Consider the following 23,024-nt stretch of genomic DNA (forward strand, 5'->3'; position numbering starts at 1 on the left):
CCACCCCCTGCCATGGGCAGGGATGGAACTTCCTTAATTGAATTCCAGCTTCTTGCTACAGGTCCCTGATGACCAGGATTCAGATGGAGCTGGAATGTTTTCCCCTGGCATTGCTGAAAAGTTTGGATGAACCTGAGTATGATATTTCCTGGGTTTAATGGATGACTTTAAATATATATGCATGTCAAGTGGTGTTTTACTGCAAATCCTTGGCCAAAGTGGGGAAAAATTCCAAACCTTCTCTGGTAGAATAAGGAAAACTCAGGAATAAAATCAAACTTGCCTAATGAACCAAAGAAAGGAAGGTGCTGCACTGGAGATGGTATGAAAAGCAAATATATGGGGAAGTCTGGGCTATAAAATGGAGTAAAACATAATTACCTGGTAATGATACCAGATTAATGGTTTCTTTTGTGTTGTGAGCATTGGAATGTTGGATGTGCATAAAGCTGCTCCTGGCTTTTATTTGTGGTGTTTAATGGTTTAAAATTCTGCAGGCACTCAAGGCTGTGTGGGAGAGACTGAGCTGTGGCCACAGGTCTGATTTTGCCTAAAACAACATATGAAATATAGTAATAATTGGAGCCTTATTTGTATGGTTTATTGTACAAATAATATAATTTAAGTATGTGGTTATTTCACATAATTATAAAAATGCAACAGATGTTGTAGTATAATTTAAAGTATGTATTTTAAATATATAATTGTTAGATATATTTATATAAATATAAGGGTAATTATGTAATATAATTTATAGTATGTGTAATGTAACATAGAATGGGATGCAGAATATAATTGTATAAGATCTCTAATATAATCTGTGGGCTAACTAAAAGATAAACCCTGCCATAGCCCGGCTGATTGATGCCCTGCAGCCTCAGGCTGGGAAGAGGTTTTCATTGGAAGTGACAGGTGCCCCAAGGTTTATTTAGGACAAGCTCAGCCTTGTCCTGGTTAGTTTGATAATGTTTTCCTTATGGATGTTCCAGCAGTGCATTTCCTGCGTTAGGGCCTTGTGCTACACCAATATTCCTGTCTGGGCTGCCTCAACTACAAATTGGCTGAACAGCCCGTGACACTTTTTCAATATTATTGCATTAAACCAAGTGGATTTTGATTGATAACCTAATATTCAACTAATGCAAAACATCAATCATGGCAAGTATATTAATTATTTAATATTGCAGCCTAATTCAGGAATCGATGTGCTGCAGGAGGGGATGGGAAACTCTCTGTTCCCAGAAGGTTTGAGACAGGGCATGATTAAAAAACAGCCCCACCAAGCCCCGCTCTGCTCCCGTGTGTTGGTTCGATACAAATCTTTATTCATTTGCCAATAATCTCCTCACATTTTCCACTTCAGGACCTTTTTTATCAGTTTTGAGGCCTGGAATTGAATTAGGGCTGCTTTCAGCACAGGCTGAGGGAGGTGCACGGATATTGATGGCAGGGATGGGGCTGGCCTGGAGCTCCTCCAGCCCTGCCCTGCGTCCTCTCCCAAAGCAGCTCCACCTCCAAGGGCCAGGTGGAGCCTCCAGAAGGGATCAGGGAATCATGGAATGCTCTGGGTGGGAATGGAGATCCATCCCATCCATCCCACCCCTGCCATGGCCATCCCATGGGAGATCCATCCCCTGGGAGATCCATCCCATCCATCCCACCCCAGCCATGGCAGGGACACCTCCCACTGTCCCAAGTGCTCCAACCCCCATGTCCAACTTGGTCTTGGACGTTCCAGGGATGCAGGGGCAGCCCCAGCTGCTCTGGGAATCCCATCCCAGCCAGGAATTCCCAATTCCCAATGTCCCACCCATGGCTGCCCTCTGGCACTGGGAGCCATTCCCTGTGTGCTGTCCCTCCATCCCTGTCCCCAGTCCCTCTGCAGCTCTCCTGGAGCCCCTTTAGCCTCTGGAAGGGCTCTGAGCTCTCCCTGGATCTTCTTCCTGTCTCCAAAATTGGGATAAATCCTGTAGGGCTGAGAAATTAAATTCTTTCAAAGTCAAACAACTAAAGTACTTATTTTTTATTTTTCCCTCTCACTTCATTAATGACATTTAAACAGAAAAAAACCTTCATACCAGATTCTGAAAAGCTTTAGGAAATGATAAACAATTAGCAATTTTAGTACTAGTAATTAGTAATAGTGTAGTGTTAACTGGTTCCCTGCAGCCCTCACGGGCTGGTTTCTCTGTTGCTGTGGGAATGACCCACCTTCCAAGAGGGAATGTTTGAATTAGGTAGAACCTGGGGCTGATGGAAGCAGGAATCATCTCCTTGTCTGGTGGGTTGGCATTTGGGGAATTTTTAATTTGTTTTCCATTGGATTTCGTCTTTTTTTTCCATAGCATGATATGTTAAAGATAGATTTTCCCTCTGAATTTTTGTTTTTCAGAGTTTTTACTTGGATACTTCAGTCCGTTCTTTTTGCAGCTGCCTTTATGTAAAATTCTTCCCATTTTCTCTCTGTACCTTTGTACTTTTTGTGGCTTTCAGGGATTGGGTGCCCAGCTCCAGCATGGCTGCCACAAGCCATGGAATCAATGACAATTCCTTCTCTCCATCCCCTTGGAAAGGGGCAGGGAATTTCATTGTGGGAGTGGTGGCAGGGCAGAACCAGGAGGCACCAAACACAGATTTGATAAACAAATTCCCTGATTCTTTCCAGTGTAAATAGTGGGATAATGAGATTAAAATGTTAATTTAAATGTGTATCCTGTGACATTGCCACAGTTTGTACAATTTCAGGGCAGGTACTGTCTGAGAGTGGAATTCTGTCATTGAGCATTAGGATAATCAATGTTTTTTAGGTGTTACAGGTAAATATATGTATTAAAATTAAAAATTGGACACACTGGAGAAATTACCCAGCTTTGCCATTTCAGAGTTAAACAGAAATCGTTGCAGACAAGGGTTTAGCAACTATTTAGAACTTTTGTTCTTCTCTTACAGGGACCCTGCAAACATCAAAGCTGGATTAGAACATCTGGTAAGTTTTAATTTTCTCTTGAACATTTGCATCATCTTTGATATCTGCATTCCAAATGAACACTTTTGAATGAGCTTTGAATACCTTGAATTGAGAAAGTCAACCATTTCCCAGAGGGTCAGGCTACTGTTATTATGTGAAGGCACTCACATTTTCATTTATCTCCCCATTTCAAGGGAATTTTAATTTTTTTAAATTACTTTTTTTTGATGTCGAGATGAAATAAACTGGACTAAAATCCTTGGATTGATGATTGCCTTAATTATAAACAAAAATTGTTTGGTGTTGGATTTTTGGCATATCCTGATCTGAAAACAACAAACTTGTGATTAAAAAAAAAGTAAAAAAAAAAAAAGAGCCAGGGACACAATCAAATATTGCATGCATAAATATGGTGTGTTTGAGTCATTTGGAGGCTTTGAAAGAAGTGCACAGCTTTGTGTTTTCTCTTGTCTTTGCTTTATGAATAATGGATCGACTTAAATTCCATTCAGGGCTCTAGTAGGAAATAATAATTGAGGTGCAAAATATTTCTGGTTTAAGTAAACATATTAAACCCACAAGTGATGGCAAGCCAGGCTTAGCATTAAAAACTCATCAGTTGATCAAAACTGGGAAAAATAAAATCTTGTCACAAGTCAGAAGCAGTTGAGCCTCACATGTTGGTACCAGCAGTCAGTGGAACATTAAATAGTTGATGTAAAGTGATTATTAAATCCCATTAAATAAAAATATTCACTATTAATGGCGCATCCATCCTGAGAAGGGTTTAATTTTGTCATGGAATATCTAAGTAATCCCTGCTGTTCCATAGTGCTGTGAAAAACTTGGTGTGTCTCTTTGGACAGAGCTGCTTTCCTCTGGTTGCTTCCCATTCTGGGAATCACCTGGGAAGGATTTGGAGGAGCTTGGGCACCAGGATCTCCTTGGAGTGCCAGAGGGTGGAGAGGATGGAGATCCTGGTGGGGTGGAAAGGATGGAGATTTTGATGGGATGGAGATCCTGGTGGGGTGGAAAGGATGGAGATTTTGATGGGATGGAGATCCTGGCGGGGTGGAAAGGATGGAGATTTTGATGGGATGGAGATCCTGGTGGGATGGAAGGGATGGAGGTCCTGGTGGGGTGGAAAGGATGTACATTGTGGAAGAGAGGTCATGGTGGGATGGAGATGATAGTGGGATGGAAATGATGGAGATTGTGATGGGATGGAGAGGATGTAGATCCTGGTAGGATGGAAAGGATGGAGTTCCTGGTAGGATGGAGATCCTGCTGGGATGGAAAGGATGGAGATTGTGATGGGATGGAACGGATGGAGACCCTGGTAGGATGGAGTTCTTGGTGGGATGGAAAGGATGGAGGTCATAGTGGAGAGGATGGAGATCCCGGTGGGATGGAGATCATAGTGGGATGGAAATGATGGAGATCCTGCTGGGATTGAGATCCTGAAGCTCCTCCTTTCTAAAGGTGTCCTGTGAAATGTGTTGGGAATCATCAAATGCAATAAAGAGCAGAGTTCTCGGAGCAGTTGGAAAATCCACTTTGTTTGCTGCTTCCAGGGGTGTCTCACCTGCAGGGTGAATCCCTTAAAGGTCTTTATTTTGATTTGATAATCTGTTACTGGATCCCTTCTCTAAAATTGTGTTTTACAATTCGGGATTTACAAGAGCTGGGCTGACAGGACACAGGGAATGCTTCAAACTGGAAGGAGTAGGGTTAGATGGAATACTGGGAAGGAATTCCTGGCTGGGAGGGTGGGCAGGCCCTGGCACAGCTGTCCAGCACAGCTGGGGCTGCCCCTGGATCCCTGGCAGTGCCCAAGGCCAGGCTGGACAGGGCTTGGAGCAGCTTGGCACAGTGGGAGGTGTCCCTGCCATGGCAGGGGTGGCACTGGATGGGATTTAAGGTCCATGTCTTTCTTTAATCTGATCAACCAAAAAACCCCCAAACTCCAGCCAAGAAAGAACCCTTCTCCTTTATTCTGTGTTAATACTTGATCAAGCATTGATTTTAATTAAATGTCAGTATGTATTTCCTGGCTGTCCCTGGGTTTTCCATGGAGCCTGGCTGCAGTGCTGGCCCCTCGCTGCTCGTGGCTCTCTGGGTTTGTCACCTGTGGTGTCACAGCTCGGTGGCCCTCGGGTGGCCACCAGACAGCCACGTCTGGCAGAGTCCTGGGCTTCCTAACGAGCTGTAAACCAAGCAGCCAATTATTTTTGTTCACAAACAATTAATTAACGCTCTTAATAGGAGTAATTATGTTTATCTTGCTGTCCTGGCAAAATTCCATGCTGGTCAATTATGCTCTGCAGGCTTGAATTGTCTCTTCTGTCTCTCTTGAATTGTGTCTGTCTGTTCCATTCTGAGAGGAAGGGAGTGAAGGTGGGGGTGGAGAGGTTTTCCTCCTGAGGCCAAAGTGACATTTGTGCCCAGGGACGTTCCAAATTTCCCTTTGCATAGGCTGGAGAGCCAATGAGTGTCCAGCTGGATGCACCAGCTTGGAAGGTGCTGGTTGGGGAGCAGTGCTGGCTCTGGCTGTGTCCCACACTGAGAGGGGACCCTGGTGTCCCAACCCATCAGGTGTCAGTGGCTGATGGACCCTTTGGCTGTGCCAGGGTGGGCATCCCAAACATTCCCTGGCTCAGCAGCAGCCTGGCCCTTGGGAATCATTCCAGCTCCTTGAGGAGCTCTGGACCAGGTTCATTCCAGGTGATCACACTGCAGAGATCAATGGCTTATGAATATCCATGGGAAAGCAGCTTGGTTGGCTCTGCCTGCCTGCAGGGATGAAACCTGGACTGCTCCTGCAGAGGGGCTCCGTGGATCCCAGGATTTGGGGAGAGCTCTCTGCAGTGAGTGTTGTTAAAGTGTGTGCGCACACGGCTTTATTTGTTCTGAGGTTTTGCTGCTGGTAGCTGCAGATGTGAATCAAACAGCGGCGCGATCAAACCATCAGAGGCAGAGCATTTCATGGCAGAATATTCAAAGGCTTGCAGCAGTTTGTTGTTCCAACATTGACAAATTTTGTGGAAACTTTGTAAGAGAGGCGAGTTTTACCCTGTCACTTCCCATTACCAGCGAGCTCTGAAGCCATAGCCGCTCCACATAAAACAACACTTTAATGTCTCTGTGTCTTTATTAAAAAGTAAACTTTGATCACTTACCACCGAGGCTGAGGTGCCTCCCCCGCCCTTGGCTGTGGTGGGGACCCCATGACCCTCCATCCCTGTGACCTTTGTGCCTTTATTTTGCTTTCCCTTTGTCACCCCGCTCATATTTCCCCCATAAATTCGTTTGGCCGCCGTTCTGCGCCGTAAATTCGGAAAGTCCGACGGGAGCGTCCCCGATTCCCGCTCTGCAGGCTGAGGAGAGCAGTGATCAGCTGAAGTAAATAAGGCTGTAAAATATCAAGAGTGTGATTTTCCCTGGCATCTGCATAAAACCCCCGGCACGTGCGGGTGTTGTTTCCAATCGCGCCGGCGGTTTGTTCGCAATTCCCGTAATTTGATCGCGGCTGATGAAAAGCTGACAAGATTTCCACAGCGCCCCATTAGATGAAAGCAGCATGAAACCAGAGGTTAATCTGCAAACAGATTTTCCTGCTTATTACTCTAATGATTCCATCAGATTTGATGTAGCAGGCTGCGAGGCGTCTCTCGGCAGCAACAGTGTGCTGGGGTTTGATCTCGGTGCTCATTAAATGATGGAGTAATTTGGGTGACCTCTGCCCAGGTGCACATCTCCTCATAATTGCACGGCATTCTGATGGGGAAATTACTGGCGAGAACCCCGAGTATTCATCCCGCTTTCCGAGTGGAAAAACTAACAAAAGAAATATTGCATTAATTTTCAAATGATGATATTACATTTAGTGCCTGGGCCCCATATATCAAAATCTGAGAACTGCTCAGTTACTCGCTGCTCTTAATCTTAATGGTATCTGTGGATGTCAAGGGCATGGAGGAAATTAAATCGGAAAGTGCAGATAGACCTAAGAAGACATTATCTCTTGATGATTGCAGTTTTGATAGGTATTTCAGTGAATTTCATTTTCGCAGAATGGTGGAAGATGAGTTAGCCACCAGATTTTCTCATTTTTCTTCCCCATGATTTATGTGAGTTGAGCATAAAACTTTTTATGGGAGTGCAGTTACGGCGGATGAGAGGTAAATTAATGCACTGGGTTTCCATCTCGGCCCCGCGCGCGATTGTCAGAGCTGTACATACGTAATGGGGCCCATCATTATTCAGGGTTGTTTACATTCAAAATATGTAATGAAATCTGTTCAGAATAATGAGGGAAATAAAAGTTTAGAAAATTGTAAAGGTCATGAAGTTTGAGAAATGATGCAATGCTCCCAAAATAACATTTAGGCAATATAAATTACATTATTATGCACCAACTCTGCCTTATAGAGACATGAAGATAAAGTGCTTTCGACGAGTAAAATGCTGTTAGTGCTCTCTGAAGTATGAGAATGTGTAAAATGTTTCTGATTTCATATTCTGGTTTTGTGCATATTGTGGAAAAATATATAAAGGAACTTTATGGAGGGCAGTGGCTGCTTCTCTATCCCCAAGTTTAAGTGCCTTTCCTGGGAGGGTTTTCTCCAGCAAACAAACACTTTGGCAGAAGTGTAATTGATTTTTAATTTAATTATTGAGGCCACCAGCAAATTCATCTTTTTAGGGGGTTCTTGCTCCTCTTCTTTTGGGGATTTTACATTTTGCTCTGAATGTATTTTATTGCAGATACTGAAGAGGGATCTTGGCACAATACTGAGATGAAGCATAAATTTGCCCAACTATCTGTGATCTGCACCTAAAATACAAATCTCTGCACCCTGGTTTTATGCAGGTGCTCCTCAGAATAATTATGTTTTGCCCTGCACATTTTATATTGTACTTATTTGTCAGAAGAAGCAGCCAAAAGCATGAAACACAAGTCATTTTTGGAAAAGTTAAACCTGCAGATCTGTGCCAGCCCAAAAAACGGTGCAGTGGGGCTGAGTTGATCATTGAATCCAAGAGCAAAGAGAAAATGCACTTTTATTCAAAGTATATAATCTTGATTAAGTTCAAGTTAATTCCTGTATAATTAGGCATGGTTTGGGGTAGATTGTCAGATTATTTTGAAACTTAATGCTGATTTAGAACCCACTGGATCCTTGTGGTATTTGAAATGCTTTTAATTTTCAAAATGTTTTTTTCTAATATTTTTCAATTGCTGCATTTTAATGCAATGGTTCCAAAGGGGATGGGATTCCCTTTTTCTGAGAAATTCTGATTTATTTAGAGAAAATTCCTCTCCTACTGGAAAAAGCAAAGCAGTAATTCAAGTATTAGCTATTCCTTTTGTTAATTAATCCCTGTTACCTGTTGGTTGTGCTCCTGCTTTTCCAGCCAGTCCAACCTTGGCTGGAGCTGTTTCCTAAGCAGTTTATGATGTGTTAATTAAAAATTTTCATTTCAGAACCTGCATTTATCTGCTGCTATTTTTATGTCCACATCTTTGTTGCAACATAATGCAGCAAAAATTGAAACAGTGATAAAAGATTAAAATCCATATTTAAGAGTTAAATATTAATCATTTTATAATTTTTGTAAGCTGTGGGGATCGTTCTACCTTTAATTTTTAAAGGTCTAATTAGGAAATAGATTAATTTATAGAATAATAACTGGATGATGTTGATGCAGAAATCTCCGTTCTGTCAGCTCTTTATCAGAATGTTGAATTTTTTGGTGGTTGTGGCTGCATTTCCATGCAAATGTAAATCTAAGGGATGATATTCCAGGCTGCAAGGAGATAAATAAGGGGAGGTAATTTTTTAGCCTTTAGTGCAATATTATCCATATTTCCTCTCTTATTGAAGAACCCACACAGAGTTTTATGGCTGTGTAAGTTTAACACTTCCAGGAATTTTTCCTTTTAAAAAGACCTGGGTTTACCGATTAATTTTCTAAAATCTTATTTACAGCTCTCCCTCTTTCTGCTGAGTGTTTAATCCATTTTGCTGTATCCACTTCCAGTAGGAAGGCCTTTTTCCTTGCTTTTTCTCAGGAATATTCACTGAAATGAGTGCATTGTTGTTTTCTGGTCCTGTTAAAGGTGCCTTTGCTGCAAAAACTGCTTTAAACCCCAAAAATCCCGTCCGTGTGCCCGAGCCACCTGGGCTGTTTGCCACAGCCATTCCCTCCTGCCTTTGATTTGCATCCAGCAATCCATTGTTGCTTATTCCTGACATTTTGGGTTGGTTTTAGAGGAAACAAGATGGGATTTTCCACCCACCTGGTGTTGCAGGGTTCTCTGGAGATCTCAGCTTAAACCCACCTTGCTCTGGGAAGCGGCTCCTGCTGAATGGAGTGAAATGGAAAATCCACAATTAAAGTAATAAATCCACAATTAAAGTTAACAAATCCAAATGTTTTAGTGGCCGTGTGTGTCCTGGGTGAGAGGAAGGAGAGGATTTGGGGAATCCTCAGCTCTCAGGTCAGAGTGCTGCTGATGTTTGGGGACAGTTTCAGGTTTTGTCCCTCTGATCTCAGATCTGAGTGAAAATTCCCTCGGATGGAAAACTCTGAGTCTGAATATCCTGTGGTGTTTTAGCAGGAAATTTGGGCATTCCATTCAGAGCTGGGATTTTATAGTTCTGCCTCATTTAGTTCCTCGCTGGGCCATGAATTTCACAATTGGGCATTGTCATTGTTGGCTCTCTCCTTCCCAGTTTTGGTGAATTGGCAATCTTGGAGGAGAGCTCTGCGAAGGTTTTGTGTCCTTTTGTCAATGTTCCAGTGTTTTCTCCTGGCTCTGGCTGGAGGAGCCACATTCCATAGCCAGGCTTTCCCTTCACTGTGGTGTTGATGTCCAATTAGGATGGACTCTTCCCTTCATCACTGGTCGTATTTTTGGTGGCCTTTACATAAATTAAAATTTCAGATTTTCTGCCCATTGTTTTGGTTAATAATTTCCTAATTAGTCCATCCCTGATGCTGGATTCTTTATTTCTGTTGATGTACAAAGAGCATCTGTGAATTCCATGGACTAAAATTGCCATTTTTCCATGTTTTGCATGATTTTTCTCCACTTATAGTTAATTTTGATAAATCTAAGGTTATTTTTTTGGGAGCAGGTGGATCTGTATCCAGTCAGGACACTCCTACCATAGCCTATTCCTGAGTAGTGTTGTTGGTTAATTGTATCAGAGGAAAAACTCAGACGTAAATATAATTTTACCATCCAATCTTTTCAACAGATTTATGTCTGAAAATGCAGGGGTTTAATTCAAATAGTGCCAGATGTGCTTATTATATTTCTGTGCTATTAATTCAGATTAGGGATTCTTCTGTGGGATTTTATTTTTATGTTTTTAATGTGAAAACCATTCTTTTATCAAGCTGGAATTTGCCACCCTCAAAGACTTATATAAGGAAAAGTTGACAATTGCAAATTCCCAATCTCCTTTGGTTTTATTTTTATTTTAGTATTTTATTCTCTCATGAAGAGAGATTATTTTATTCTCTTATGTCTTCTTATACAAATAAGCATTTTCAGTTTCTTTGGTAATTATTTTTTAATCACCAAAGAGGAGTAAATGGCAGGAAAGGAATCCAGCATTCCTACGATAAACCTGTCCCACAATATTTTCCATAATTTGATCAAAATCTGTTTAAAAGCTGGCTGGGCTTAGGCTCCTTTGTTGCTCTCTCCTGTTGGGATTTTCTGGGAGTGGGATGGATAATATTGCAGGTGGAGGCAGGCCCTGACTCACAGAATAAATTCAAATATCATTTTAGTTGTAACCCTTATGTTTGATTTCTTCCTTGGCTCTTCCCCTCACTGGCACTTGAGGTCTCTTTTTGCTGCCCACAGCCCCAAACTGGGGATTTCTCTGCAGTCAAACATGGAATTCTGGTTTCAGGTACAGATTTTCCTGGCAATGGTGAGGGCTGGATTTGTCTTTACACAAATCTTTTTGAATTTGATAAAAAACCCCCAAAATGGATCACCATCACCAGAAAGTTTGTTGGGCTTTTATCCAGATGGTTTGAGACAGAAAAGTCCTGCAGGTGAGTTTTACCCCAGCAGTGCCAGGGATGAGCAGGAGGAGTGGAACCTGACCAGTTTCAGCACATCTCAGCCATTTTCTATATGAAATTCCATGATGGTAAAAATTCAGAAAGGCGACATTGCAGCTCAAAGTGCTGCAGCCTCATGGCCTCCTGGAATCCTGGATAAAAGTTTTCCAGTGCTGCCAAGACCCACATGCTCTGCTCCACAAAATTCCCAATGCCTCCAGCAGAAACTTGGACTCTCTTTATCAACTTCATGTTTTTCAATTTTTTTTCCTCAGTGTTCTCAAGTTTTCACTTTAATATTGTTTCCTCTGTCAAGAACATTTACCATCCATCCCAAATAGCAGGAATAATTTCCAAAATACATTCTAAAGCTGAATTAAAGTGTTTGTTCCAATCTATTAATTAATTGAGAAGCTACGTCTCCCTTGAAATGGAGTATTTGGGAAGCCAACCATGGCTCTCCCAAATATTCCTGGCACTTGTTTCCTGGATCTGTGAGTGACAACCAAATTATGGGGGGATTTTTACACAAAACCCACCAAACTTTAAGTTGTGAGTCTGTTTTAGTGTAGTTTTATTAAAATAACTTTTTATAAAAAGAGTAGTGATGGAATGCAGTGGGAGAACTGCAAAGAAATACAAGTTAAGGGTTGTGCTGCACCTTTATAAATCAGCTGCCATTAAACATTGAATGATCTAATCCAATTTTTGCTTGAAATATTAAAAGCTGTTATTAATCACAGGGGTGTTGCTGGTGTCCTATGGAATCCCATCCTTTTCTGAGCTGGGATTCCAGTGTCTCACAGACACTTTGGGCACGTGTAAAATTCATTGCTGGGGATGACCTCAGGTCATTTTACAGTGTGCTTGTTAAGGAATTTTAGGGAATTCCTCTCCTGCTTTTACAGTTAGTGGACTCCTTCACCAGCTGCCACTAGAAATACTTTTAGTTTTCCTTTAACTCTCTGAATTCTTTTCCTTCTGTGTTATGCTTGAGACCATGAGAAAGGTACAAGGGTTTATTTTGCTCAGCATCACTCTTGGTAATGCTTCCTCCACCAATCATTTCACCATTTTGAAGTTTCCTGAGGCTCTTGCTGAATTTTTTCACTTAATGGTCCCCAAATCAATACTGACCTGGGGTAGCTGCTTGTTCTCACGCATTGCTCCTGGCTTGTTTGAGGCTCTAATTGTGGTTTTCAGCTGAAATCCCCTCTGTCCTTTTTTCTCCGAGTGCTGGCCCCATCCACCAGTTGGAGAGATGTTTTCTGGGGCCAAGGCAGTCACCTTTATTCAGAATCCTGCTTTCACTCCTTGGTTAGGGCTTATTGATTGATGAGGAGGTGGCTGTGCCGAGTTCTCCCCTGGAGTAATTAACACCTGGGGCCAGGGCAGAGGGGAAGATGCCTCAGAGCAGCTGCCTGGGCTGCTCCCAGTGGGAAACTGCTGAGGAAAGGAAGGATTTGAGTCTTCCCTCCCTTGCACCAGCAAGGCACATGCGTAACTCCGTTGGAGGAGTGGGGAAAGGTGTTTGGAGCTCCTCAGAGCAGCAGGATCGATTGTGGAACTCTGTGTTTAGTGCTGGGAGTGAATCTGTGCAGCTGCTGCTGCTCCCTTCTCCTCCTCTGGAGCCTGCCTGGGGTTTGCTCTTTGGTGGAGTTCTTGTGGGAGTGGTGGTGCTGGGCACAAATATCCTAAAGCTGCAGGTGGAACCTCTTTCTCCAGTCAGTGGTGCTGAGCAGTGCTGGTTGTGTGGCCACAAGGGATCAAAGGCCAAGATCAAGGTGGTTGTGTGGCCAGCAAGAAGGGATCCAAGAATGTGAGAGATCCAGGGATTTTTTGGGTAAATAATTGAACTGGATATGCTGTATAGGAAATTTTATTTTGGGATGCCAGAGCCCACCTGATGCATGAGGTGCACAAAGACTTGGGCTGTTCATGTGCAGACATGAGCATGGTGGTGTTTGACTCCAAACACTTTTCTTTCTCTGTTTGTCCAGCAAAATTTTGCCAAACTTGACTAATCCAGGTGGGATTTTGAAATTTACAGTTGTCATGGAATGGAGAAACCACAAACCCAAGTAAAGCTTCTCTGAAACTGAAGCTGGGCAAGTTGGTTCTGGATAAAAAGCAGATCTTTCCCTTCCTCTCCTGCCTCTCCTCCCATGGCATACCAAAGATGCCAAAACAGATTGCAATGATTAGTTCATGGCAGGAAGAAGAAATGGGAAGATAATTTGTGATAAATTTCAAGATGTTTCTTGCTGCCACCCAGATTAGTGGTCAGGTCTGATGGCAGGATCGATATTGCAGCTGTAATAATAATAAATTCTGCCCAGTAATTCTGGGTTTATGCAAACAGCAAAAATCTGAACTAAAAACAATAGAACTCTGTACAACCAAAATCTGGATCTTCATTTAAATTGCACTTTAATGCAGCATCTCTCCTATTGGAAGGAGCAGTCAGTAAATTCTTGGAGAAGAAATAGAATTGTTCTGTCACTGTCAGCCTCTCCTTGTGGGTGTGGATGAGGGTGGTGAGGCCATGCAGAGCATCACCAGTCGGGGTATTCATGGCAAAGAGCTCTGCCTAATTAAAATCATGGAATCATAGCATGGTTTGGGTTGGAAGGGATCTTAAATCCCATCCCATCCCCTGCTGTGGGCAGGGACACCTTGCACTGTCCCAGGCTGCTCCAAGCCCCAATGTCCAGCCTGGCCTTGGACACTGCCAGGGATCCAGGGGCAGCCACAGCTTCTCTTGTCTATATTTTCCTATTTAATCTTCCCTTTTGCAGCCATTTAGAGAAACTCTTGAGAAGAATTTCCTAAGCTGCAAAACGCCACCAAAAATTCCCGTCAGGTTTTGTTTTCAGTGCAGAGCAGAAACCTCTCAAACTTCTCCGACGCTTCCAGAAATAATCAACTTCTGAACCCCGTGACAAATAGGGTTTGTGTATCAATTTAACTGTGGCAACGTTTGAGTGGCTTCACATTTGGAGGGATGGCAAACACATTGGACACAGTGCAACATCACTGGGATGATTAGCATAGTGGGGCCACGGCCAACAATGTGCTCCTCGAGCCAACAGATGTGCAGCAATACCTTCAGGAGAGGGAAAAATCAGCCCAGATAAAAGTGTGAAAAACTCAGCACATTAATCACGTTAAACCCAGTTCTGGAGCGTTTTGTGGAGCTGTGTGTTTGTGTGGAGCGAGGTCACCCAGGAGCCAGGCAGGGTTTGGGGTGGGAGGGCTGGGAGAGGAGCTGGGCATGGGATGGCCATGGTGGGGATGGTGCTTTGGGTCAGCTCTGGAGATCTCCTTGGTGATTCCTCCCTCGGTGACTCCAGTCTGGGAGTTCCTCTGGCTGCTCTGGGTGTGGAGTGGCTGGAGGAGGCAGGAGCTCTCTGGGGTGGGAATGTCCCGTGGAGTGTCCAGTGTCCTGTGGGTGGAAGTGTCCAATGTCCCGTGGAGTGTCCAGTGTCCCATGGGTGGGAATGTCCAATGTCCCATGGAGTGTCCAGTGTCCCATGGGTGGGAATGTCCACCATGGAGTGCCCAGTGTCCCATGGAGTATCCAGTGTCCCATGGGTGGGAATGTCCCATGGAGTATCCAGTGTCCCATGGGTGGGAATGTCCCATGGAGTATCCAGTGTCCCATGGGTGGGAATGTCCCATGGAGTGCCCAGTGTCCCATGGGTGGGAATGTCCACCATGGAGTGCCCAGTGTCCCATGGGTGGGAATGTCCCATGGAGTGCCCAGTGTCCCAGCAGGTGTGAGCTGATCCCTCCTCTCTTGCAGACTCCTGCTGAACAGGCCAAGGCCAGACTGCAGCTGGTTCTGGAGGCAGCTGGTGAGTAAATGACAATCTTCAAAACTTTGCTTCATTTTTGTGCTGTCAGGTGGGATTTTATCCCTTTGTGTTTGGCAGATGCTGATCCTGTTCTCTGGAGCTCACTTGAATTGCAGGTTAAGATTAAATTGGCTTGCATCGTTGTTGGTACTTAGTAAAGCCCTTTAAGGAAATAAAAATAAGGCTTTTCCTACACTAAAACCTCATGTTTATTCTCTGGCTCTTGCTGCTACTGAGACATGATTCTGTGTTCTCAAAAATTTGGTTTTGTTTATTTTTTTGCAATTTGCTTTATATTTTAGCATTGTTCTAAATCAGTACAAGTATGTAATATATATATATATATATATATATATATATAATTTTTCCCCTTTTGGAAACCCTCTGTTTAGAGGAATGTCCTCACATTGCTGATGTACTTCATTTTCCAAAATCCATCCAGCCTTTTGCTTTGTCTCTCTTCCAATACATTCCTTGTTCTCCAGAACTTTTAATAAATCTTTGAAGCATGTAATTATGAAATGGATGTGACAGCTCTGACCTCAGAAGCACAATTTGTGTATTCTGCTGCCATCGATCACATCTCATTTTTTAATTTCACACCTGGGAGATGTACAAAAGATAACTGGGGGTTGTATATCATTGTGACCTGGGCTCCAAAATTTTCCAAAGCTTATCAGAGGTCTGTGACATTATTAAATTTAAATATCCACCATTGAAGGCTGGATCTTAGATTGAAGCTGCAGGTTGTTCATAAGGAACAGAAGAGATTTAATATCTTTGTGTCTCTTACAATCCAAAATACAGAATCAAGTTCCTTCCTGGCTTTATTTAAGTCTTGGTCATCCCAGGCATTTATGGGATCATCACCCACCTTCTTCCCCTAGTCCTGCATTCAGTCAATTAAATTTAATTTTTATTTAATTGCTGTGAGAAGGGGTTGGAAATGTTGATAAATGTTGTTTCAATATATTTTTGTGTGTTTACTCCTTGCAAAATTGGCACCTTTTAGTCTTCAAACTTAAAAATGAATTTCTGCTGAGCCATTACCCAGCAGCTTTTGAGGAGCTGAGGCTCAGCAGGTTCATTGCTGTTGTGGTAACGTTTTGTTTGAATAAAATTGAAATTAACTCTGTACTTCAGTGGTGGTGAGTGGAGCTGCTGTTGGTGTGCACAGGGCTCCGTCCCAAGCTTGGGAATGAGCTCGTGGAATATCTGTGCAGGTTATGGGGATTGCTCCAAGCCCACTGGGTGGGAATGGGAAGCTGTGCTGTGTTCCCAGTGGGTTGTCATGGATCTGGTGTTGATGCTGCTCCTCCCTGGTTGGGACAGACAAAGCAGGGGCTCCAGATCATCTGCAGGGCTTGTAGGGACGCTGGGGACAGTCCTTCATGGGTCATCCCTGCTGAAATTGTGGAATCATGGAATGGTTTGGGCTGGAAGGACCTTAGATCCCATCCATCCCACCCTGCCATGGCAGGGACACCTCCCGCTGTCCCAATGTCCAGCCTGGCCTGGGACACTGCCAGGGACCCAGGGGCAGCCACAGCTGCTCTCCAGCTCCCTCTTTGTATTTCCCTATCTGAATTGCCCTTGTGGAGATATTTAGGATCTTGAGAAAACCTGCTTTTCGAATTTAACCTAGATATTATTTTAGGAAATAGCAGCTGCTCCTTCTGAAAGGCAGAAATCAGCACCTAGTAAATCAGGCTCTTATTACTGAGATTTTTTTTCCCTGGTGTATTTGGAGATTGGAATTGTGACTCTGGTCTCTCATTAGGAGAGCAGGTAAAATAAAAAATACTCACCTGTGTCTGTGGGGGAGGAGGGTAAGATGGCCATTTTTATATTTAGGTTATACAGTGCTGAGAGATTTTTCTCCAAGTCCTGCATTCATGCTGACTTCATTAAATTTTTTTTTTTATTTTTAAGTGTAGATTAATGTCAGTGTTTTGTTCTCATTGAGCAAGGCAATATTGGGAGGTACCCAAACACTTTAATTCTCGAGACAACTGGGTTTTGATTTATAAAACCCTTCATTCCTCAGAAGTTGTCGGTCCCAGCTATAAATTCATATTTCCACGATTTATTGAATTAGATTTCTTAATATTGAGGTGCCAGGGAGCCTTTTGAGGCTCCTCTGACAGCCTCCCACAAGTCGCCGTGCCCGAGCAGATGTTAAGCAGGCAGTAGTTGAATGTTAATTTGGAGAGGGTGGGATGTTTAAGCCCATCTGAAGTATGTTCCATGTGGGCCTTCCAGACTGAGCCACAATGCTTTGTCTCTTGGGAGAATTTCCAAGCTAAACCTCTTTCTTTTCCTCGCTCTATATGGACTCTCTCAAGTCAGTATAAAGCAGATCATCCCTGGGCTAAAGCTCTCCAGCTTTTGTTAGCGGGCTCTGTAGGGCTGTAATTAGGCCTCCTGGCAGGCCCTGCCGGCCAGTTAATGGTCATATGGAGTTTTTCTGAGGCAGACTGGCTTTGTGTAAATCCTTGCTCGCCATCTCCTTCTGGGTCACTTCCTACCAGGCCGGGGCTTTGTGCCCTGCCCCACGGGCGGACGGGGAGCAGCGTCCCCTGACCAGCGCCGGCTCCGGGAGCGCCGCACAATCCACCCGGATAATCCCCAGTGTAAACAGAGGATTTAGCTCAGCTTCTGTCACTTACAGTTGCCAAACCACTTGGGTGTCTGTGATTTCTTTCCCAGACTTCATTACCGAGGGACCCGGAGGATCCGCGCTGGGGGTTTGTGCCGAGAGTGGCTCCCGGCGCCGCTTTTTAGGGAGAAGTTGCAAATGTGAAATCCCGAGCTCGGGGCAAACCTCAGAACCTGAAAGCTGCTTAGTGCGTGCTGTAAATTATATGGGCACCTGTGCTTTCTCATAAAGATTCAGATATGGATGGATATTCCCAAAATGTCAATAAATTCCCGTGAAATAGCGCACGGGTGTCTCGAGCTGTCGATGCTGCCGCCTCTTCCAAAGGGCTCCGGGAGCTTTTCCATGGTGCTAAGCAGAAATTTCTTACTCTCCATATAAAGGCGATGACAAAAGGCAATTGATCTGGATTTTCAAAGGTCTAGAGTTGAAATAAGTGACTGATGTATTTTTGGGATCTGCATTTCAATCTGTGGCTGAAAGAGCAGTCAAGAATAGGGCGTTTTGTGCAAAGAATTCGCCGGAGTTTATTTAAAGGAAACTTCGGGAGCGAGGCTCTAAATGTGAGAAAATGGGGAAATACAAATCCCAAACATTTACCATTTATCAGATCCAGTTCTGGATATTGGATATTTAACTCATCGTCTTTGAATTATGCTATCAGATCGCTGCCTTTAATTTTGTAGCCTGCATCTTTATTGTATTTAGCATATTCCTCAAAGGGAAAATCATGGAATACGATGAGTACTTCAGCCTTAACTGGGGTAAATACAAATATTTTATAATTCTTACTGCCTTTTTTTTTTAATTAATCTACACATTCTACCAGGAATTATTGAGGAGAAAAAGCCTGATTTGCACTCAGTGCCTGATAAATATAGGCAAATATTCTCTGCTTTTGGGTATCAAAATGGCTCATAACAGATGTGGCTGAAAGGACCACATACGTAGACTGTATGATTTTAGTCTGGTGGAACTAATAGGATCACTTGCTACTTTATAGATTCTTGCTTTTCTTTTACTTTAATAAAAACTGTTTAGTTAAATAGGTTGGCCTCTATTTTGCTCTTTTCTAGCTATGCAAAGCAGTCGGGCGGGCAGGTGGCAACAAGTATGAAAAATTTCCTTTTATTGGGGCTTCTTTTCAACTGCCAAATTTATCAAATGTTTATGGATTTCTCGTTTTGATGGTGGTTTTCTTTCAGTTTTCTTATTTGTGCTCTTTCCACTGAGAACTCTCTGGCTTTAATTTAAATTTCTGATTATGCAATGAATTTTAGGAGGGTGGATAACATGTGCTGTTATATACACACAAAGGATGAAATAATACTTAAAATATTTTACTTGTTCTGTGGAAATTTAAAGCAGGCTTTAAAAATAATTCTTGCCCCAGAAACTGCAAGAATTTGAACTATTAATAAGCTTAAAAGTTCTGAATATTGAAAAAAAGATTAATTCAGTTGCTGTGTAGGATTGATTTATTATAAAACTCTAATTTTTATCAATTTCAAATATTGGTCTTGAATAGTGGCTGTTGACACTTCAAATAATTGAATTTTACCTCTGTTTATATAAAAATCTCTATTTGGAGAGCAAAGGAATCTTTTTTGAATCGTGTTTTCTTATTTGAATCATGTTTGAATCATCAAATTCTTCCTTGAGTCATGCTTTCTCTTTGTGACAAATGTGGATGGAGGTGCTGCAAAGGGTTTGGAGGCTGTTTTGTGGAGCGTTTCCTGAACCCCCAGCAAGTAGAGGAATTTTCATCCCTTGTGAGTCTTCACCAGTGGGAAGGTTGTTCTGTTCCCTGTGTCAAAGGAAAATAAACTGGAATTACCTTGGGAAGAGCCTCAGCAGTGATGGCTCAAACACCTTCCCTTCGTGTCCTGCTCTAGGGCCACCTGAGATTCCATATTTGGGGAATGGTTTGGGTTGGAAGGGCCTTAAATCCCACCCAGTGCCACCCCAGCCACAGCAGGGACACCTCCCATTGTGCCAGGGTGTTCCAAGCTCACCCAGCCTGGCCTCGGGCACTGCCAGGGATGCAGGGGCAGCCCCAGCTGCTCTGGGAATCCCATCCCAGCCAGGAATTCCCAATGTCCCACCCATGGCTGCCCTCTGGCACTGGGAGCCATTCCCTGTGTGCTGTCCCTCCATCCCTGTCCCCAGTCCCTCTGCAGCTCTCCTGGAGCCCCTGCAGGCCCTGAGCTCTCTCTGGATCTTTCTCCTCTCCTGGCTCCATAGGGGAGGTTTATCCTGCTCTTGGGCACCAGCTAATTTAGGAAATCCATCTAATTATGGAGTTAATGAACCCAGTTTTTAGGTCAGCTGCTGATTCCTACTCGGCAGATTTTGGTGTCAAAACCGATTTCAGTGACAGCATCAGGAGAAAGAACATTTGGAAAAGCTCAGAGCAATAGGATAATTAAACAGTTAGTTTAAAAATCAAGAAGGTGTGCATTAGAAGAAGTAGCTAATTTTTATATCATGTGTTTGATGGGAAATTCAGGCGTTTTAAGACTGAATTTCAGAAAATTCAGGAAGTTTTTGAGCTCACCTGGGTGCTCCACACCAATGAGCTTCACAGCCAAGCTGGACACAGACACATTTCCTCAGCCATTCCTTGCCCTGAGCTCCTGGCAGAGCTTCATAATCTCATTAGAGTTCTAAAAAAAGTGTGAATTTCTGCACACAAAGTGACAACTGTAGAAAAAAAGAGTCTTTCTCCAATTAATTGCTTCTTTAACATATTAACGGTGTTGTGTTTACAAAATTTGTGATTTCTGAAGTGCAGCTGGTTTGTGGTAAACAAAGTAAACACTTGGATAATAGTAATTAATTAAATAATTTAAATTAATTTGCAGGATTGCTGAAAAAATACAGGATTTTAATTGAGTGTAGGTAGAGAATAAATGTGTTTGAAATGAAATAATTCACTTTTGCAATGTATACTATCATTCTGTTGGTTCACTTCAGGGACCTTTTTTAGGTTCTTACAAGAAACTAAAAAAAAATTGCTTTGAACCATTTTTGTAGAATATTAATTTGTTTTTAGAGTCAGAAGCCAATGAGGAATTGTGGGGATGCCTAAATAAACCAGAGCCTATAAGCAGAATTTAGAGGAACTTTATTAGTTAATGAACATTTATTGCCTCCAGAAATCATTCTAAAGCTTTTAGAATTTCTAATTTTTTTGTTAGATTTTTATCCAAGGTTTTTTTTTTGTGGCACCAAAAGTATCTCAGGCTTGCATGGTGCCTAATGGGTTTCTGTAATATTGCAGCATATGGGATCCAGGATTTTGATGCAAATCTCTGTGCTAATTATGTGCAGATGAATCTTGCAGGCCTGCTATTGATCTGCAGTCAAAGACAATTTTTCAGTTAGCTGAAGTTTTATATCAATTCATATTTAGCAACTTTGCTGTAATTTAATTATCCGCTGGTTTGGCTGTGCAAACCATATGTGGTCGTGGGGCTCGTTTGTTTTTAGCAAGTCTTTTGGGAGATGTTATTTCTTAATATTGATGGGCAAATATTTAGTTCTGGTGTTTCACATGGTCTGTCACAGGCTCCTCTGTGTGCAGCTGCCCTGTGTGGGCTCTGGCCATCCAGGCGTTCCCAGGAATGGGTGTCCTGAGCTTTGTGCTGACAGCTTCCCTTGTAACATCTTTGGATGTTTAGATTTTCTACAAGTGAAAGTGCAGAGTGTTTTTATCCATGGATATAAATTCCAGTGGTGGATTTTACAGCCTGAATGCCCAGGAAAAGGTTTTCAGTTGCCCCATCTGCTCTGGCTGGTGCTGTTCTGGTGTTGGGGGCCTCCCTAATTTCCACGTGGGAAGTGTCCCAGAATCATCTTGCTGAAAGGAACCTATGGATTAGATTAAATTAAATTAATTACAAATCCCAGTGAGGGTGGGCAGGCCCAGGCTGCCCAGAGAAGCTGTGGCTGCCTCTGGATCCCTGGAAGTGTCCAAGGCCAGGATGGACATTGGGATTTGGAGCCACCTGGGACAGTGGGAGGTGTCCCTGCCATGGCAGGAGTGGCACTGGCTGAGCTTTAGAGTCCCTTCCAACCCAAATAACTCCATCATTTTCCTAAAGTATTTCACAGGAAGTAGAAATAAATCCCTGCTGGTTTTGTGCTTTTCCCACCCATCCTTTCAGGAGAAGCTGGAATGCCAGCACAGGAGTTCAGCACTCATCCAGCACCTTGTTGTGTGCCTGCACCATCTCCTTGTAACTCCTGGATATTAATTTTCTCAGGGACAGTATTTAATATGGGTAATAACCCCCTTGTTTTAGTTATTGAAAGCCCATTTATCACAACTTTATTAAACATGGAGAACTAAGTGTGCCATTTTGGCCAAGTGCTTTCGCTCGCTCGTGTTCTCTTTGTTGCCCCAAATGAATGAAATTAGAACAAACAATCTCCGAGTCATTTGTAATCAAGCACTGATTAATGGACTTTGGTTTCACAGCCATTATTCATTCAAGAACACCTGATATCTTTCCCATAAACAAATCGTGTTTGTCCAAATTAAGAAATTAAATGAAGCATTTGATGAGTTTATGATTGACCCTTCCAACTCGGAGCCCATTAGTCAACGTCGTTATCATGCAAAAGCGCCTGACTAATGTGCTGCCTGAGTGTGCTGTGTGGATTTATTATGATTTCTGATTAATGCCTGCTGCAAGCCAGACCACGGCATTGTAATAATTCCTTGATTTCCATTTGAGCAGCGCTGAAGATTTTCATCTGTGATGAAATGCATTTGTGTCCCATTAGATTTAGAGATGATTATGAGGTGTCGGCCGAATAAATCTTAGCGTGGAGCAGAGGGTGCTTGGCAAGGACTCTTCAGTCCTGGTGGGCTTTTTGCAGGGCTGCTGCCTGTCATTGGCAGGGATTTTGGGGTGGTTTAAGGGCAGCTCTCATACTTTGGCTTTTGCAAGTGTGGGGGGTTGTGAAAGTTGATAGAAACAAAACCGCCAACATATTTTTATATGTGAAACATTTCTTCTCATACCTAAGAGGCTGATAATAAAATTTTCTTTTATTTTCTTTTTGTTGTTAACACACCTTTATTCTATGAATATTTATATCTGTGTTTTCTTAGGAGTGTTTGGTAACTTTAGTGACTTGGAAAGGATTTTATGCAGTATTTTCTGTTTTCTGCTGAAATAACTTTTTTAGCGGTGTTTTCTGCTCTTGAAAGGCAGGAGTAAACTGCTGTAATAGTAGGTTTTACCACTCCTCCAAATGTCAAGAAAGGCAAGTTCACACTGAGTTAAACCTGCATCAGGTGGTTTGAGCCCTGTTGCCCCAAGCCCATGAAAGAATCCATTGGAAAGGGCAGAACAGCATCATCAGTAAAAGGCAGCAGTAATGGAAACTTGTGTCCTCTACCAATCTCTCATATTGATCACCCCAGCAAGGAAAAAAG

General features: G+C 42.8%; 1 protein-coding gene across 1 annotated transcript in view; it reads left to right on the plus strand.

Moving 5' to 3' along the window:
* RSRC1 (arginine and serine rich coiled-coil 1) overlaps window positions 1–23,024 on the plus strand; it is a 99,100-nt gene that overhangs the window by 44,412 nt on the left and 31,664 nt on the right. The window contains exons 7-8 of the mRNA XM_059479459.1: window positions 2,950–2,986; window positions 14,865–14,916. Coding sequence (XP_059335442.1) covers window positions 2,950–2,986; window positions 14,865–14,916 — 89 coding nt within the window. The remainder of the gene's footprint in view (window positions 1–2,949; window positions 2,987–14,864; window positions 14,917–23,024) is intronic.

This window comes from Ammospiza nelsoni, chromosome 10 (genome assembly GCF_027579445.1).
Source record: "Ammospiza nelsoni isolate bAmmNel1 chromosome 10, bAmmNel1.pri, whole genome shotgun sequence".
NCBI lineage: Eukaryota > Metazoa > Chordata > Aves > Passeriformes > Passerellidae > Ammospiza > Ammospiza nelsoni.